Source organism: Rattus norvegicus, chromosome 10 (assembly GCF_036323735.1).
Source record: "Rattus norvegicus strain BN/NHsdMcwi chromosome 10, GRCr8, whole genome shotgun sequence".
In the NCBI taxonomy this organism is placed as follows: Eukaryota; Metazoa; Chordata; class Mammalia; order Rodentia; family Muridae; genus Rattus; species Rattus norvegicus.
This window is the reverse complement of record NC_086028.1, coordinates 15,505,733-15,523,607: the sequence shown is the minus strand read 5'-3', so window position 1 is coordinate 15,523,607 and position 17,875 is coordinate 15,505,733. Positions and strand designations below refer to the sequence as shown.

General features: G+C 49.7%; 1 protein-coding gene and 1 long non-coding RNA gene across 6 annotated transcripts in view; one reads left to right on the top strand and one right to left on the bottom strand.

The window, feature by feature from the left end:
- Rab11fip3 (RAB11 family interacting protein 3) overlaps window positions 1–16,457 on the top strand; it is an 84,023-nt gene extending 67,566 nt beyond the window's left edge. For 4 of the 5 annotated variants that reach the window (NM_001427085.1, XM_006246071.4, XM_002727755.6 and 1 more), the window contains 8 exons: window positions 1,402–1,495; window positions 7,097–7,200; window positions 10,848–10,988; window positions 12,990–13,071; window positions 13,720–13,857; window positions 14,072–14,227; window positions 14,342–14,482; window positions 14,572–16,457. In NM_001427085.1, coding sequence (NP_001414014.1) covers window positions 1,402–1,495; window positions 7,097–7,200; window positions 10,848–10,988; window positions 12,990–13,071; window positions 13,720–13,857; window positions 14,072–14,227; window positions 14,342–14,482; window positions 14,572–14,685 — 970 coding nt within the window. In that variant the 3' untranslated portion in view covers window positions 14,686–16,457. Of the gene's footprint in view, window positions 1–1,401; window positions 1,496–7,096; window positions 7,201–10,847; window positions 10,989–12,989; window positions 13,072–13,703; window positions 13,858–14,071; window positions 14,228–14,341; window positions 14,483–14,571 lie in introns of those variants that run through there. The other variant, XM_063268944.1, reaches the window with a different exon arrangement.
- Window positions 10,866–13,721, bottom strand: LOC120095052 (uncharacterized). Its single transcript, XR_005490067.2, has 2 exons — window positions 13,329–13,721; window positions 10,866–12,066 (listed from the first exon to the last, which is right to left on the bottom strand). It is a non-coding gene; the product is annotated as an uncharacterized LOC120095052 (long non-coding RNA).
- Window positions 16,458–17,875: the final 1,418 nt, after the last annotated feature.

The following is a 17,875-nucleotide window of genomic DNA, read 5'->3' as shown; positions in this document are numbered from 1 at the left end:
AGCTGAATCCTCAGTCTGTCGCCTCCTTCCCTAAGCTGTCTGTAAAGTACCTGTTGAAACCTCACTAAAACCCCTTACTTGCTTGCAGATTTCACCCCGTTTCATAAGAGTGGGCTCGTTGAGCTTGATTGCTTCATCAGGTCACATAGATCTGAGTGTGAGGCTGTCAGGTTTAGAGCCTGGCCTCAAGTGTGGGACAAACTGAGCACACACCCTTGCCACTACTTCTATACAAACGCCCCGAAGGGTCTGTTAGTTGCTGCTAAATTAGCCTTTCCAGCTAAACAAGTCAGTCTGCACCACAAGCAAGTGTCCATTTGCTGAATCTCTGCCCAGGCACCTGCACCTGAGAAGTGGCCCCTGCCAAGAGCATCACAAGGTGTCATGAGACTACCGGGCTGGTGTCTGGACCCAGCTAGTCAGCATTCTTGTCCACTGGCATTGGTGCCCTAGAGGGCTGTGTACTTGGTTCTTACCTAGTTCAACTAAACCAAGCTCTACCTGTGGCCCACAGTATGATCTGAGTGACTTGTGAGGTTCACAGCACCCTCAGGACCCTTAACTGTCAGTTCCACAGAGAACACACTAGAAACCCAGTGTTAAGAATGTAGAAACTGGGGGCTGGGGATTTAGCTCAGTGGTAGAGCGCTTACCTAGGAAGCGCAAGGCCCTGGGTTCGGTCCCCAGCTCCGAAAAAAAGAACCAAAAAAAAAAAAAAAAAAAGAATGTAGAAACTGGGTATGATGGTGCGAACATTTAATCCCAGCAGAGGCAGGTAGAGCTCTGAATTTGAGGACAGCATGGTCTACACGTTGAGTTCCAGACTAGCCAGCCAATATCTATGAGGCAAGATGTGTCTCAGAACAGAAAGAAACAAAATATTTGTAAAGCTGGCAGAATGGTCCACCGCAGTCATAGGGCTGAAGCAGGAAGACTATAAGTTAAGTTAAAAGCAAAAAAGGTCCTCATCTGAAAAAAAAAAAATTCACACATGTAGGTATACTGTACAGGACCAAGCTCCTGAACTAATGTTTGATGGACCTCTTGTGGATTTGATATTGTTTCATACCATGGTGAGGAATGATGTGTTTTATTGCACTCTGGTCCAAAGTACCCTGTTGGTCCCCTCAGCTGGCAGGGTTGTGCTGTCAGGCTCCAAAGGGTGCAGGGAGGACTCAGGCTACAGAAGGCAATCTGCTTGTTCCCAGCCTCTTGGTAAAGGCGCCTGGCCCAGGGACACCCCTTAGTGGTTGGGAGAACACTGTCCCCCAGGAGGTGTGAGGTCGCGTGTTCCCTGATGCTGGCCTCTTCCTTTCAGAGAGACTTGGAAGTACTCTTGCGTGAAGAGCCCGTTGTTTGTTTTTTCCCATTCTTCCCTCTGCTATTGGTTCTTTTCTGTAGGTATCTGCACCAGTCGGGGACTCTGACTATGGAGGCCCTGGAGGACCCTCCCCCAGAGCCTGTGGAATGCCCAGAGGAGGACATTGCTGACAAGGTAGGTGCTACATGCTGAGAGCTAAGAAGAGGTGAAAGGCAGTGTCACCAGAATGTGAAAGGGGCTGAGGGCCTGTCTGTCCCCATGTGCTCTGTCAGGTGGTGGGTGGTGCTTGGCAACACCTGGTCTCACCCCCACACCCGGTTGAATATTGTTGGGACAGCTCAGTCGAAGTGGCAGTGGTGTCATCTAGCTAATTAGGTCCTCTGTTTCAGCCCTGATTCCCTCAAATGCTTATGTTATAAAAGGGGCATTTCATAGGATTTGAGCAGAGCAAGCCATGAATAGAACTAAACAAAAGCCATAATATTTTATTATATTTTCTTATTGTGTGTATATGTGTGAGGTTACAATAATGCACACACATGTGGGGCAGTCATAGGAGAACAAGAGTGAACCGTCTCTCCAGACTGCCATTAATGACTGTGCTAGATTGGGCCTGGAAATATGAGTCATGTTAGGGAGCTCCAAGGACACATGCTGACTACAGAGCTTTCCTTGGGGCTTTTAGTTCCAGAGGGTAGAGTCCATGATCATCACAGCCGGGAGCATGGCAGCAGGCAGGCTGGCATGGCACTGGAGCAGCAGCTGAGAGCTCACATCTTAAGAGACAATCAGGAGGCAGAGTGAGCTAACTAGGAATGATGGGGAAGTGGTCCAGTGACACATTTCCTCCAACAAGACCACACTTCCTCTTGCGTCCCAAACACTCCCTTTAGCTCAGGACTGACCATTCAAACATACATGCCTATGGGGGCCATTCTCATTTCAGCCACTGCGTTTCCCTCCTTAGCCCCAGAGTTTTGCGGCCATCTCATAATACATACATATGTAGTACATCCTCAAATGTCCAGGATCTCTCACGGCCTCAGCATAGTTTAAAAGTCCTAAATCTCTGAGTGTCAAGGTAATCTCTTAATTGTAACTATAAGTAAACTCAAAAAGGAAATTACACGCTTCCAGCATGTACTGCACAGAATACATTCCATTTCTGAAGAGAGGATGGGGGCACACTGGAAATACTGAGCCAAAGCAAGACCAAAACGTAACAGGGCAAACTTCAGATCTTGTCGCTCCATGTCCAGTGTCAAAGGGTGGCTCCACCTTCCCAGCTTTGCTGACTGTAGCACACTTCTCTCTCCCTGTGTGCAGCTCTCCCTGGCAGACATCTCACAGCTCTGGCGTCTCCAGTATCTTGGGGTCTCTAACAAAATCCAGTCTTCACTTTCACAGCTTCTTTCAATGGCCTCCCTCAGACAGACTACTGACAGACACACAGACAGACACAGACAGACAGACAGACAGACACACACACACACACACACACACACACACGACACTATTACTGTGCTATGACACCATGACCAAGGCACCTTAGAGAAGAAAGGTATAACTTGGGATTTACAATTCGGGGATAGACGTCCATCATGGCAGCAGGCAGGCATCACGGCATTAGAGTAGCGGCTTACAGCTCACACTGTAAGACACAGCCACGAGGCACAGAGAACACTGGAAAGGGTGGGGGCTTTTGAAACCTCAGAGTCTCACTCTAGTGACATACTTCCTCCAAAAAGAGCACACTTTCTAATCATTTCCAGTCTCATCAACTGAGACCACCTCTAGCTGTATTAGTCAGGGTTTTTAGGGGAAAAGAACTTACAGAATGAGTCTATGTATTATATACACACATTATGTGTGCGTGCAGACAGACAGACAGACACACACACACACACACACACTCAGTGGGGGGGTGGTGTTAGAATAGCTTACAGGCTGTGGTCCAGCTTATCTAACAGTGACCATGTAGCAATGGAAGGGCCAAAGAATCTAGTCGTTGTTCAGTCCGCAGGCAGGATGTCTCACCTGCTCTTTAGCATATGCCAGAATCCAGAAAAAGGGGAGCAGGGCTCTAATGCCAGTGAAGGAATGGACTCGCGAGTGAGAGGAGAGCAGGCAGGCAAAGAGCAAGCCTCTTCCTTCTATGTCCTCTCTCTAAGCTGCCAGCAGGTGTGGCCCAAATTAAAGGTGGTCTTCCCACTTCAAATTATTTAATTTAGAAAAAATTCCCTCGGGCTGGAGAGATGGCTCAGCCATTAAAGGCTACACTTCACAACCAAAATAAAAGAAAAACATCTCTCTGTAGGGCTCGAGAGGCAGAGGCAGGTGGATCTCTGAGTTTGAGGCCAGCCTGGTCTACAGATTGTGTTCCAGGACAGCCAGGGCTATAACAGAGAAAATCTGTCTTGCGGGGAAAATTCCTCATAGGTATACTTAGCCACTTGGGTTTTATTTAATTTCAGATTTAGTTAAGTTGATAACCAAGAATAGCCATGACAATTTTCCAGCTTGTCACTTGACAATCATATCTCCTCATGTCATGTTTGATTGTCGAATGAAAACAATACCCAGGTCATAATCATACCGAACATCATAAAACAATCCCACATACAATCCCAAATAGAGACATACCTTTATATCTCAAATTTAAGTATGATAGCCATGACAGCGAAATTGAGGGAAAAAAACAGAAATATCTGTGTAAACATATTCGTAACAAGGGGTTGGGGATTTAGCTCAGTGGTAGAGCGCTTGCCTAGCAAGTACAAGGCCCTGTGTTCAGTCCTCAGCTCCAAGAAAACAAAACAAAGCAAAAAAACCCAACAAACATATTCATAACAAAATAGGACAGAAACACTCTTGTTAATTATTATGATCTGTGTCTTTGCAACTGGTCACATGGTTCCAAACTACTTTCTTCTACAACCCATTCTGCACTTCCTCCACCTTCAGCAAGCATGTCAGCCGGTCTTGGCCCTTTTCCTGGAGGAGTGTGACCCATACTGTCATTCCTGAAGGGTCTCTTTGTTATCCTGCCTGGGTTAGGCCATTGTTTCTGATGGGCTTTAATAACAGGGCACAGTAGCACCAAGGGATGGCCTAAAGGAGTCTCCTGCACTCCACACATACTCTCCTTACTGCCATTGTGGAAAAGCAGTCCAGTTTCCCTTGGAAGTATGGTTAACTGCCCCTCCTAACACTGTTCTTCTGTATCAGCCTGTTGGCTTAAGGGCATCGGGGTCTGGTGGATCCAGGTACTCACTATGCACCCTAGCAGAAGCAGACTCTAAAGACTTCCATTCAGCCTTTCTAACTGTAACAGCCCTCACTCCACAGGTCAAGTGACCAACATGAGAATTCTACTCCTAAGTATATCTATCCCAATTATAATGGCCACAGAATGAGTTCAGGGACCTCCCACCCCCAGACCTACTATAAATCAGACTTCAGCAGATTCCCCCATCTAAATGGAGGGCCACAATGTTTCTTGGGGATTCCTAGAATCAGCATCAATTCAGAACTGATAGACCTGGAAAAGTCTGATTTCCTTTCCCCCAGCGTACAGTTAACCTTATAAATGGCCTCAGCACAGGTACCTATGGGGATGAACTGAGGAAAGGTTAGCCTTAGGTATTTTATTAAGGTCCCTCCTCAGGGGAACCTGGCCATCCCTTCATTCAAGGGATTTCTGGGTCTGCAAGCTGGCTCAAGCCTGGAATTGGATCACAGGCCTAGAGTCCCTTTTGCCATGACCCAGTGTTGTCTTTCTTCATTTGCTTTAGAATGTTTCCGCTTATACAGAGCTAACAAAAATGCAGTCGGCTTCCTATCTGTGTCATGCCTGGGACACTATGATTGATTAGCCGGTACCAAAGGTCCATACGAGTCATGCCACCGTCAAATTCACGCTGCCCGTGCTGCCCATTACAATAAGTAAATCCCTCCCCGTTGGCAAGTCAGTGGGGCCACCTGGCCCTGCTGCTTCTGGGCCCAGTTAAACCCATTGCACTGATTCTTCCAGACCGAGGTGCAGAGCTCTTCCGGTGGGCGGCGCCCTCTCAGCAGTCGTTGTCTCACACTGTTAGTGAAGGGCGAGTCTTCTGGGACAGTGCCCACTCTAGCACGGCGTCTTCCCTGAGCCTTACACTCCCCTCATCAACACTAAGCCAAGGGATATCATGAATCTCCAATTCCTTTTCAGTAGGCCATCTTTTGACAAATGTGTGAGCCGACCATTCAAACAAACGTTTGACACTTTTAAAAACAAAACTGTACAAGCTTCCTTACAAAACCTAGACTCTTCATTCAGTGGGCCCCACATCAGTACACTCAGCATGATCCAGTTCTATGTTCCTTCCACCGTTAACCCACACCCTTAAAATCCACTCCCACACATATTCTCCAGACTTCTGCTTGAATGAATTAGCAAAGTCATTAAGCTCGTCAGTGTAGTGCACCTCCTCATGGACTCTCCGAGCTCCCCCCTAGGAGCCTGCCTAGCCTTAGGTCTGGTTATGGGTCTAGAGGCAACCATTGGTCAGCCCTGAAGAACATCAATATTGTGTGCCTGACATCTCCTCCAGAGAAAGCCACTGCTAGTTTAGCAGACAATGAAGGATTGATTTCCACAGTCAAAGGTGAAAAAGGCAGTATTTCAGGTTGTTGGAATGCATCTTCTGCTGAGGGTGGGGAGATGACCTCCTCAGGTGAGATAAACCCTTGAGAATCTGGGTTCCAAGTTCTCAGCTTCATTAGGGTCCTCCCACCATTTCCACCCCAAGGCACAGGATTCCATTCTTTACAGTTAATCTCTCACTTAAGTGGCTCACACCCTCCTAGGTTGGGACTCACAGGTGTACTCAGCTGCTGGGGTTTTAGTCAGCTCCAGATATATCAAGCTGACAACCAAGAATAGCCATTACAGCAGCCATTTAAATACACGAGTCCTTTGGGGCCATTTTCACTTTAAACACCACAGAGCGATAACTACCATGGGCTTGCCTTGTGTACATTGCCACCACCTGGCCAGGTGCCGCACCGTGGTCATGCCCCTTTGCCAAGGGCCCATGTCAGACTGATAAGGGTGGCAGCAACAACTCTACCTGGTTCCTTCTGTTCCTTCCCAGTGACGGTGCCCAGCACTGTCCTCCCCGGCACCTCAGGACTGTACTCCACTGTGCATTCACCTGTGCCTCCTTAGCTGGGCGCCCTCCCAGCCATGCCTGCCTTGACTCCTCTGGTTTGCTTCTGCCGGGCCTCTTCTCCACCCTGCTTCATCGTTACTGTACCCGGCCTCGCCTCTGCTATATTCTTTCTCCATAGCATCCTCAGGGCTCCCTGTGTTCTGAGGCTAAATCCTTCCTCTGCTCCTCTCCATTTCTTCTTGTAGTATCTTCTCTCCTGAAGGAGGAGAAGACTGAGACATGGCCCTTTCTGTCCCTATTGTCCCCAACATCTAAGCCTCCTCCATGTGTTTTGTCTGGCGGTTGAGTCTCTCCTGTGAATGTGTGTCTGGGTGGGCCTCATGGTCCCATGCACAAGCCATGAGGCCGCTAGGGCTTGAATTCCCCAGTGACATCTGCCCTTGCTCTGCTGAGTTGTCTGTGACCCTGTGGAAGCTGCATTGCTCTGGATTTATGAGATAGTCTCTAGCGATGACCCGACTTCAGTATGGAAATCCCATGCTGCCTCCCAGATGTTCCCTTGCAGGCACAGCGTTTGCGTCTTCCAGCTTGTTCCTCAGGTAGTCGTCTCTTTACCTAGGTCATCTTCCTGGAGAGACGGGTGTCAGAGCTGGAGAAGGACAGTGCAGCTGCCGGGGAGCAGCACGGCCGGCTGAGGCAAGAAAACCTCCAGCTGGTGCACAGGTGAGTGTGGCTTGAGGCCTGGCACTGCCCAAAGCCACTCAGACCACATGCATCCTCCACCTCACTAAGCAGAATCCTGCAGAGAACTTGTTCTTACCTGATGCCACCCCATCCACTCACAGGCTGGTTGGCTGCCAGGCACGACCAGAGAACTCTAACTGGTTGATCAGAGGCTACTTGCCTGTGTGCAAGCAAAATAGTTATGAGGAGCCGGGAGGGGAGCTACAGTTTACAACAGGAGCTGGGTGTGGTGTTTCATACATGCATCCCAAACACTTGGGAGGGGGAGGTAGGAGAATCGTGAGTTCAAGGTTATTCTTGGGTGTACAGTGTGTCCAATACCAACTTAAGGTATATGAATGGTGCCAGGGAAACAGCTTAGTCAGGAACATGCTTGCCTTAGCAAACATGGGGACCTGGATACAAATCCTACATAAAATGTTAGGCATGGGGGCACACGCTTGTAATCCCAGCATTGGGGAAGTAGAAACAGGAGGATCCTTGGTACTTGCTGGCCAGCAGGGTAGCCTAGTCAATGAGCTTCAAAAGAAATGGGCAGTGTTCCTAAGGATGACACCTGAAGTCCTCTGTCTTCCAACACACACACACACACACACACACGCACGCACGCACGCACGCACGCACGCACTCGCGCATGCGCTCACACGCACTTTAGAAGAAGGCATTGGGGGTTGGGGATTTAGCTCAGCGGTAGAGCGCTTGCCTAGCGAGCACAAGGCCCTGGGTTTGGTCCCCAGCTCCGAAAAAAAGAAAAAAAAAAAGAAGAAGAAGAAGAAGAAGAAGAAGGCATTGGAGAGATAGTTTAGCAGGTAAGAGCATTGGCTGCTCTTGCAGAGGATCTGGGTTTGATTCCTGGTACCTACATGGCAGCTCACAACTGTCTATAAATCCAGTTCCAGAGAATCCAACACCCTCTTCTGGCCTCCCCTGACATTGCACCCGAGTGGTTCACAGACAGACATGTAGGCAAAACATCCACACACATAAAAAAACCTTTAAAAAAATTAATCAAATAAATTCAAGGGGAGATTTGTTTCTCAGGAGCAGACTGTGCTGCATGAGGCTGAGTTCAGAACAGAGACGTGGGAGGCAGAGCTTTTACAGGTGGGTTTTCTGGAGGACATGGTACTCTTCATGGAGCTGATCCCAGGTCCACCTGCAGCTAGTCCCTAGTATGGGAGCCTCTGATGAGTACTTCTGAGATCCTGGCCTGGGGAAACACTCCCCGCTTGGCCTCGGTCCTAGGTTAAGTCTCCTGAGGCTCTTGCTGCTCAATAACTAAGAGGCGGATACCGTCAACACTCTACAGATGAGGAAGTGGAATTAGTGCAGCTTCCATGGTGTCCTCAGAGGACATCGGGGAGGGCTTATGGGGCTGAGGGCAGAGCCCTGTCCTGGAGGAACAGCTAAGTGGGGTGCTGTGGGGCTTGGGGATTTAGCTCAGTAGTAGAGCGCTTGCCTAGGAAGCGCAAGGCCCTGGGTTCGGTCCCCAGCTCCGAAAAAAAGAACCAAAAAAAAAAAAAAAAAGTGGGGTGCTGTGCAGAGCCCTAGATGGCCTCTGCAGGCCTCAGCCTTTTCAAGTGGCTTAGCCAAAAGCTAAACTGAACAGGAAGACAAGCTGTATGATATCCTGAGCAAAAGAAAAGAGGCAGGGGTGTGGTAAGTTTGAAGCCAGCCTGGACCACAGAGAGGCCCTTTGAAAACACAAGGAGGAAGCAGGTGTGTTCTGGATGCTGCCGGCCTTCACTAGCATGGAGCCTGGGCTACTGTTCTGCATATTCTTACTGGTCTGTTTATCACCTGGATGCCTCCATGTGGCTCTCAAAGGTTTCTGTGTTGAATGTGTAATTTTATATCTTTTTTTTTTTTAAAGATTTATTTTATTTATTATATATAAGTACACTGTAGCTGTCTTCAGATACACCAGAAGAGGGCATCGGATCTCTTTACAGATGGTTGTGAGCCACCATGTGGTTGCTGGGAATTGAACTCATGACCTCTGGAAGAACAGTCGGGTGTTCTTAACCACTGAGCCATCTCTCCAGCCCGTAATTTTATATCTTTAACCCCGAGAAATAGGCATGTGTGTGCGTGCAAACAGAGCAAGACCACTGGTTTTCTAACTCAGGTAGTTAGGCTTGGACGCAAGCACTCTTACCTGCCAGACCGTCTTGCCACCACTTCAGGGGAATTCTAAAGCTCTCTGTACTCTCTTCCTGTTCATCAGCCTTGACTTCTTTTGGACAAGGTAGATCATCTAGAACTTTTGGGCTGGAGAGATGGCTCAGCAGTTAAGAGCACTGACCGTTCTTCCAGAGATCCTGAGTTCAATTCCCAGCAACACATGGTGGCTCACAACCACCTGTAATGGGATCCGGTGCCCTCTTCTGGTGTGTCTGAAAACAGCTACACTGTACTCATATAAATAAAATAAAAGGGCTGGGGATTTAGCTCAGTGGTAGAGCGCTTACCTAGGAAGCGCAAGGCCCTGGGTTCGGTCCCCAGCTCCGAAAAAAAAGAACCAAAAAAAAAATAAATAAATAAATAAAAAAAATTTTAAAAAAAACCCAAAACTTTAATTTTCTTCATCTTCCTAAGCTCTGATACTATCTTGTCCTTTCCCTTTTTCCTATGTAATGTCTTCTGTTTTGAATTTGAAACTTTCTTTTCTGTTTTAATTTTCTTACTCATTGTCACTTATTCCTTTTTTCCCCAGCTCTGTCTCTCACTGTCGTCAGCTCTGGGTTTTGTATATGCTGAGCAGGCCCTCACCCTCTGAGCCACAGTCTAACATTAATTTCTAAGAGTTGTTTTTGGTTTTCAAGACAGGGCTTCTCCTTGTAACCCTGGCTGTCCTGGAGCTTGCTCTGTAGGCCAGTCTAGCCTTGAACTCACGGAGCTCCCCTGCCTCTCCCTCCAGAGTGTTGGGATTAAAGATGTGTGCCTCTTCTTCCCATAGTGTATCAATCTCTTTTACGTACAGCCCCAGACACACAGCTTCCACACCCACACTGTAGGTTTTGGTGTGACCTGTTTATGTGTGCTACAAAGCCCCGTGCTGTCTGGTGCTCTGCACTGCCCTTCGCTCTCATTTACCAGAGAGGAGCTAAGTGTGCACGCCAGGGCCTCAGCGTTTTCACAGCTGTGGACAGGGCTGGCAGTGCTTTTCTCAGCGACTGTGTCTGACCATCCCTGTCTTCTGCAGGAAGCTGAGGAAGAGGCCAGAGCCTCAAGCCTAAACAGGGTTCTTCTCTGAGTGATCCTGGCGGGGCTTAGAGACAGAGAGAAGCCTTGTCTCTAGGGGTGACTCTGCCACAGCCTTTAGGGCCGCACATGAATGAAGCTGATCAGCCCTCAAGGGTGTAATGTCTAAGGCTCACCACAGTCTAACTGTGCTGCTCTGAACACGGGGCCTGCTTCAGCAGTATGGACCTGCTGTCACATTCGCTTTCTGTCCAGGGCTGTCGCCCTCAGACGCCAACTCTTTGTGGCCTTTTCTTCAGGTCGTACACATCTAAGTTTATAGTGGCTGGCCTTCCTGGGACAGCTGCTACCTGGCCAGTACACAATACCTCAGAATAATGCTTCGTGCACCTTACAGGTACTTACCTCCTCTTTGCCCTCAGAGCCAATGCCTTGGAAGAGCAGCTGAAGGAGCAGGAGTTCAGAGCCCAAGAGAAGGTTCTAGAAGAAACCAGGAAGCAGAAGGAGCTCCTGTGCAAGATGGAGCGGGAGAAGAGCATCGAGATCGAGAACCTGCAGGCCAGGTGAGCAATGCTCAGGTGCAGGCCAGGTGAGCAGAGCTCAGGTGCAGGCCAGGTGAGCAGAGCTCAGGTGCAGGCCAGGTGAGCAGAGCTCTGGTGCAGGCCAGGTGAGCAATGCTCAGGTGCAGGCCAGGTGAGCAATGCTCAGGTGCAGGCCAGGTGAGCAGAGCTCTGGTGCAGGCCAGGTGAGCAATGCTCAGGTGCAGGCCAGGTGAGCAGAGCTCTGGTGCAGGCCAGGTGAGCAATGCTCAGGTGCAGGCCAGGTGAGCAGAGCTCCGGTGCAGGCAGGAGAACACCTGTCTACCAAGAAAGTATAGCATCTAGGGAGAGCTTAGTAACAGAAAAAGGGATACTCAGCTGGTGTTGGTGGTATACACCTATTATGCCAGTACTCAGGAGACAGAGGCAAACAGATCTCTGGGAGTTCAAGCCAGCCTGGTCTAGAGAGTGAGTTCCAGGACAGCCAGGGCTGCACAGAAAAACTCTATCTTGAAAAAGAAAGAAAGAAAGAGAGAGAGAGAGAGAGAGAGAGAGAGAGAGAGAGAGAGGGAGGGAGGGAGGGAGGGAGGGAGGGAAGAAGGGAGGGAGAAAGGGAAGAAGGGAGGAAAGGAGAGGGAGGGATAAGTGGGGGACAGAAAAGGAGAAAAAAGGGATACTCACATGAAAAGATGCTTGAAATTTCTGTTTTAATTTTAAAATTACATTAATTTATTTCTGTATGTTTATGTGTTTGTGCATGCATGTACATGTGTGAAAGTAAAGAGGACAACTTGTGGGAACTGGTTCTCTCTTTCTACCCTGTGGGTTTCAGCATTAAACTCAGTTTCAGTTGAACATAAGGCCAGCCTGGTAAACACAGAGACCTCGTGGGCTTGGTTTATTAACAGTCCCACTCCAGGAACAACCAATAATGGAAATACCCATACACACCCACATAGTGATGGAGCTGTGCCAAAGGGACGCGGGGGCCAACGGAAAGAGCTTCAGTGACTAGAACTGTGAGTGGTGATGGTAACAGTCCCTTGGGAGACCAGCCAAGGTGTGAATGAGCTGGGCTGGAGTCTTCAGCCACCTAGCCAGCCTGTACACAGAAGACAGGAATATTGCTCCAGAGGAGTACCCAGCTGTGTCTGTAAACACCCCTCCCGGAGCTTGTGTGGGGTCCCTCTCTTGGGATATAAACTAAGAGACAAGTAGATCCACCTAGCAGATCTATCTTTTTTGGGGGGGGGGTCTTTTTTTCGGAGCTGGGGACTGAACCCAGGGCCTTGCGCTTCCTAGACAAGCGCTCTACCACTGAGCTAAATCCCCAACCCCTAGCAGATCTATCTTAACCAAGTGACCCATGATGGTGGTGGATGTCAGATGAGTGTGACAAGGACCTCACTGTGGAAGAATTTTCCCTAAACATGTGTCCCCAAGTCCTACCACCAAAAACCAGTCTGAGGCACATTTTGCAGAATATACTGCAGAAAAGACTACTACTACATATGACCGTCTGGGAGACACACAGCCCAGGGAAGAGAAAAGACACAAGGATAGTGCTGGGGTTTGGTTCATTCATAGTGGAGCCCAGCTGGGTGTAGGTTGTGATGCATCACAGTAGATGATGAGAAGGAAAACCACAGAGAAAAAACAGCAGAGACTGCACTGCCCACAGCTTTTCTATAACCTAAAATTCCTAAACCCAGAGTGCCTTTAAAAGCCATCATGGCCAGTGCAAGGTAGCACACACCTGTAATCTCAGCATTCAGGAGATAAAGCTAGAGGATCAGGAGTACACGGGAAGGTTGAGGCCAGCCTACGCTTCATAATACTCTATCTCAAAATATAAAATCAGACCACGGAGAAGCTGGGTGGTGAGGTAAGGACGAGCCATGGCATTTGTGATTATGGTGGGTCACAAAACAGCTCCCAGTGGTTGAGTGTTCCTCCATAGCTAGGCCTCCCTTACTCCTTGGAGGCACACTGGGAGCCAGTCCTGACCTGTTCTTTGTGTCTCAGGTTGCAGCAGCTGGATGAGGAGAACAGTGAGCTGCGGTCCTGCACACCTTGTCTGAAGGCCAACATCGAGCGCCTTGAGGAGGTGAGCTGCTGGCCTGGTGCTTGTGGGGAAGGCCCTGCCTAGAATAAATTCTGTCCTCTGCCCTCTGCTTGTCACACCAGCATGGAGCCAGGACATGTGGCCAGGGCCTTCTGAACAAGGGAGGGCAGGTTGGCAACTCTGGGCCCTGCTGTGCTCAGATGTGAAGGATCTGCTGTGCAGACATGTTACCCAAGCCAGCCTTTCAGCTCTCCCATAGACTTGGGACCTGTAGGCCCAGACCCACACTACCAACTCACCTGAGGTGACTGGAAGATAGATGGTCTTACACTTCACCAGGCAGAGGCAGTACTCTTAACTTGTGTTTCGGTCTTTGATGAGAGGCCACCCCTCTCGGCACCCCCACAGAGTACCCTGTGGGAAACTGAACATTTCCAGCCTACCTAGGCTGACGCTTATAAATCAGAGGAGGAGCCACGCAGGAGCTTCCCATAGACACTGGGCCAGATCTTGTCCAGATGAAGGTCCTTTGGCCACAAGCAGGGCAGCTTTGACAGGATGCCAGGAAAGCACAAACCGAGTCCTGCCATGGACTGAGAGTGGGTGGTCTAGAGCACAGGCCATTGGGTCAGGCTGCATATGTGGGTAAAGCGGTGCCACTACCTCCCACACAGGTGTCTGTTTTTGCAGGAGAAGCAGAAGATGCTGGATGAGATTGAAGAGTTGACACAGCGGCTCAGTGAAGAACAGGAGAATAAGAGGAAAATGGGGGACAAGCTAAGCCATGAGCGGCACCAATTCCAGAGAGACAAGGAAGCAACTCAGGAGGTGAGCTGGGCCATTTGTCCCCTCCCCATGTTCCCATATTATCTGATATAGCCTGCTGTTTGGTGGAGGCCAGGAAACAGTTTCCTGCCATTCTGGGCAGTGCCACTGGAACTGAAGCCACTGGGCAGTAGCTTCTTAGAACGCAGCTTAACATCCTCCCAGGAGAGGGTGGTCAGGCCAGCCAGTGGGAGCCCACCTTGTGGTTGCCTCGCAGCTCATCGAGGACCTCCGCAAGCAGCTAGAACACCTGCAGCTCCTCAGACTGGAGATGGAGCAGCGACGGGGCCGCAGCAGCAGCCTCGGCCTGCAGGAGTACAACAGCCGTGCACGGGAGAGTGAGCTGGAGCAGGAGGTCCGCAGACTCAAACAGGTGTGGCTCTGCCCTTGCATCTACCCTCACAGAAGCTCCTGAGAGGCTGGCATGAGAGGGGACACCTTGTCCCAGCAAGGGCATAGCCCAGTGTGACACTGCCATGTCCCCTAGGACAACCGTAACCTGAAGGAGCAAAATGATGAGCTAAATGGACAGATCATCACCCTCAGCATCCAGGGTGCCAAGAGCCTCTTCTCCACGTCCTTCTCAGAATCCCTGGCTGCAGAGATCAGCTCTGTCTCCCGAGATGAGGTACCTTGTCCTGCCTTTGTATAACCCTAGATCTCTTATTGTGCACAGGCCCCTTCCTCTCCCTGCACTGACCCTTTGCTTTCCTGCAGCTCATGGAAGCAATCCAGAAGCAGGAAGAGATCAATTTCCGCCTGCAGGACTACATTGACAGGATTATCGTGGCCATCCTGGAGACCAACCCATCCATCCTAGAGGTCAAGTAGTACATCTTCGCCCAGTTTGGCCTGGTTGGTTATAGACCCCACAGCACCCAAGAGTGGCCCTGTCTTGCCACAAAGAGCCACGACCAGCAGGTCCTGCAGCTTACCAAGCCTAGAGTGTGTGGGGCCCTCGTGCAGCTGGACTGGGAGAATAAAGAAAGGCCACAGAGGCGGTAAGAAGCAAGAAAGGAAAGTCCACAGCAGATGAAGAGTGGAGCTGGCTCTCTGAACATCAGGAAGCCAGGGCCTCCCACCACAAGCCAACCTGACCAACAACACCCATGTCTGCTCAGCAGTATGCAAATATGTGGGGATAGTCTGCAGGCTGGAACAGGCCCCTTGCTGAGTCTCTGGCCCACCCCTCTTTCTGCTATGCACCCTGTTAGGAAGAGAGAGGGAAATGAGTCCTCACCTCAGTCGCTGCCTCTCACTCCTGTTGACATGGTGCCACCCAAGCTTGGCCATTCCCACATGGTCTTCAAGCTGAGGACCCAAAGATGGACATAGAAATGGTAGTGCTGGAAAGACAGACAGGCAAAAATGGCACATGTGGTGTCTGGTCCAGATCCATAGGCCACCAATTCTCCTTAACGCTGCTCAGGCCGTCTCTCACCAGATGGGCTTCCATTCACTTTTGGACCCAGGGCCTCCAAGCCACACAGCTATTCTTTGGCCAGGCCCTCACTACAGTAACTCATCAGCTCTGGTCCTCTTGTAGGGGCTGGAGCAGCTAGTTCATGCTGACTAGAACTCACTTCCTGGACTGGTGAACACTGTCAGCCTCTCTGACCCCGGTGCAGGTGCTGCTTCTCCTCAGGTGTGGTCTGTCTTGGTTCCTAGGCCCACACCCTCCTCAGGCTGATTTTACTGCCTTTGGAGAAGTCTATATTTCCCAGACAATAGTCTAGGCCTCTGGAACAGTTTCCTTCTCTGCTTTTGACTTTAAATCCCTGGGCGTCCCCCAGGAGTCCTGTTGCTAGTGGATGGGTGGAGGAGGCTCTGCACTGGCCCAGAGGCAGAGGAAGGCTTGCGCCTGCCCTTGCACCACCCACAGAGCTGCAGCACCCATAGCAGCTGGACCTGAGCCTGAGCACTGTCTGGAGTCTGGGCACAGTGTCTGAGACCACACCATAGGCTGTGTGAGTGTGAGTGGGTGTGGGTGTGCATGCATGCGTGCGTGCGCAAGTGTGTGCGCAGGCATGAGTGTGCACACAAGTGTGAGTGTATGAATGCTTGTGCCCACACATGCTGCCCTGCATCCCTTCACTGCCTATCACCCCCGCCCCCACCTCCCTTCTACACTACGGTTTAAGACGTTGCCTCGTATTGTACATTTTGGGGAAAGCCTTGTGTGTAAATCAGTGTAAACTTGGAGGAGAGATTTTTCTATCATGTAGAGTAGGTATTTTTTATAGATTGAAGGTTGATCAATTTTTTTAATACTTTCCAGAGAGAAAACTATCTGTGTATACATATGAAATATATATATATATATATGTATAATATATCAATACTGGAGCCCTGCCTTTCTGTGCCCAGCTCCAAGCCCTGTGTGTAAGGACTTGCAGCCTGTCTCTGCTGTCCGCCCTGCAGTGCTCACTTTAAACACAGGTCTCCAGGAGACACTGGGAAACACACCAATTACCAACTTGCTCATGGCATCTGCTTCAGCTCCCTGAGAAGTAGCTCTTCCTCTGGGGCATGGAAGGATGGGAGGCCAACAGGATCCTGTCCCATGTGTCAGCCACCACAGATTAAAGCTGTTACCGCACACAGAGGCCGGCTTCTTTCTCCACAGGATGGTGGGGTGGGTGGCTGTGGGTCTGGCTTTTGTTTCACTCAGGTTTCTAGGGAGATGATGTTGGCCATTTAAGTACAGACCATGAGAGACCCACTGCTTTCTGCCTTGATCAGGTCAGGCTCACCCTGAGGCCCCAGGATTTCTCCTCTAGGATGGGCTACTCCCTGGCCAGAGTTATTCTATTGACAGTCATTTCTAAAGGCAAGTTCCCAATGGCCTCCAACAGCCCCTTTCTGGTAAGACTTGTGCCCTGAATATGGCCCAGAAGGACCACAGGAACCTTAGTTAAAGTTGTCAAATAGGCAGAGGCGAGGTATAGATGTGGATCTCACAGATCTCAGGCACAGTGCTCTTACCCCTAGCCTACACATCCTGTGTCGAAGAGGAATCACTGTAGTGTGGTCATGGGGTGTAGTGAAATATTGAGAGCCATCAAGACCAGGAGGAGGAGGAGGTACATTATGAAGAGTTTAGGTGGCATGGTAGACCCTGACACCACACATGATCAGAGCAGCAAACCACATACCTATTGCACTCCCAGCTAGGTTCTAGCCACAGGCATTTGAATGACACCATCAACGTTCCTCTGTGCCTCGGAAAAGCTGGAAACAAGGAGGATATCCCACCACAGCCCAGTAATCCCTAGGTTTATCCAATTAAGCATTGCCCATTCAACCCCCAGTGGAAAATTATGAGGGAACCGGGCCCCAGGAAGACAGTTCCCCATTTGGGATATGCTGTAAAGGAATCTCATAGTTGAAATGGGTTGTTAGTAGAAACATTCCAGGAAAAGCTGTCCAAGAGTTTCTTGTATGGGGCCAGCAGTATCCCTAGAGGATAATTCCAGAAGTTGGCATCCCCTAACAGACTCCTCACTATACCTCTAATGGTGGGGGTGTGGAGGGAGTGGCCACAAGGCTTGCTAACTCTTGAACCTGCAGCAAGGATTTGCCCAAAGCAAATCCTGTCTCCAGTTGACCCCTAACGTTGCTTATCTCTTCCCAAACTTAGTTAGTTATCTGTTAGAGAACAGCATAGGTGAAGCTTAGCCTCTGCAAGTTTAAATTGATACCAGCCTCCCTGGCTGCCCTGGGGAATACCCAATTTTGCTAACCCAGGAAGGTTAGAATCTTAGAAGAAGCCCAGCGATAACAGGAATTTTAGCCAGGAGCCTCCATCTCCGTTTACCACGAGGTTGGTGTTCTGACTTGTGTCATATGTCACTTGTGGAAACCAGAGAAACTTAAACCCGAGTTTTAGACCTGACTGGCTTGCCAGTCTTGTTTAGCACATCCAGCTCCCTGAGTGTTCATCCCATGGGCATCTTGACTCTTTAATAGCTTCTGAGTCCTTACCAAACCTAGGGTTTCACACGTGCCAGGCAAGCACTAA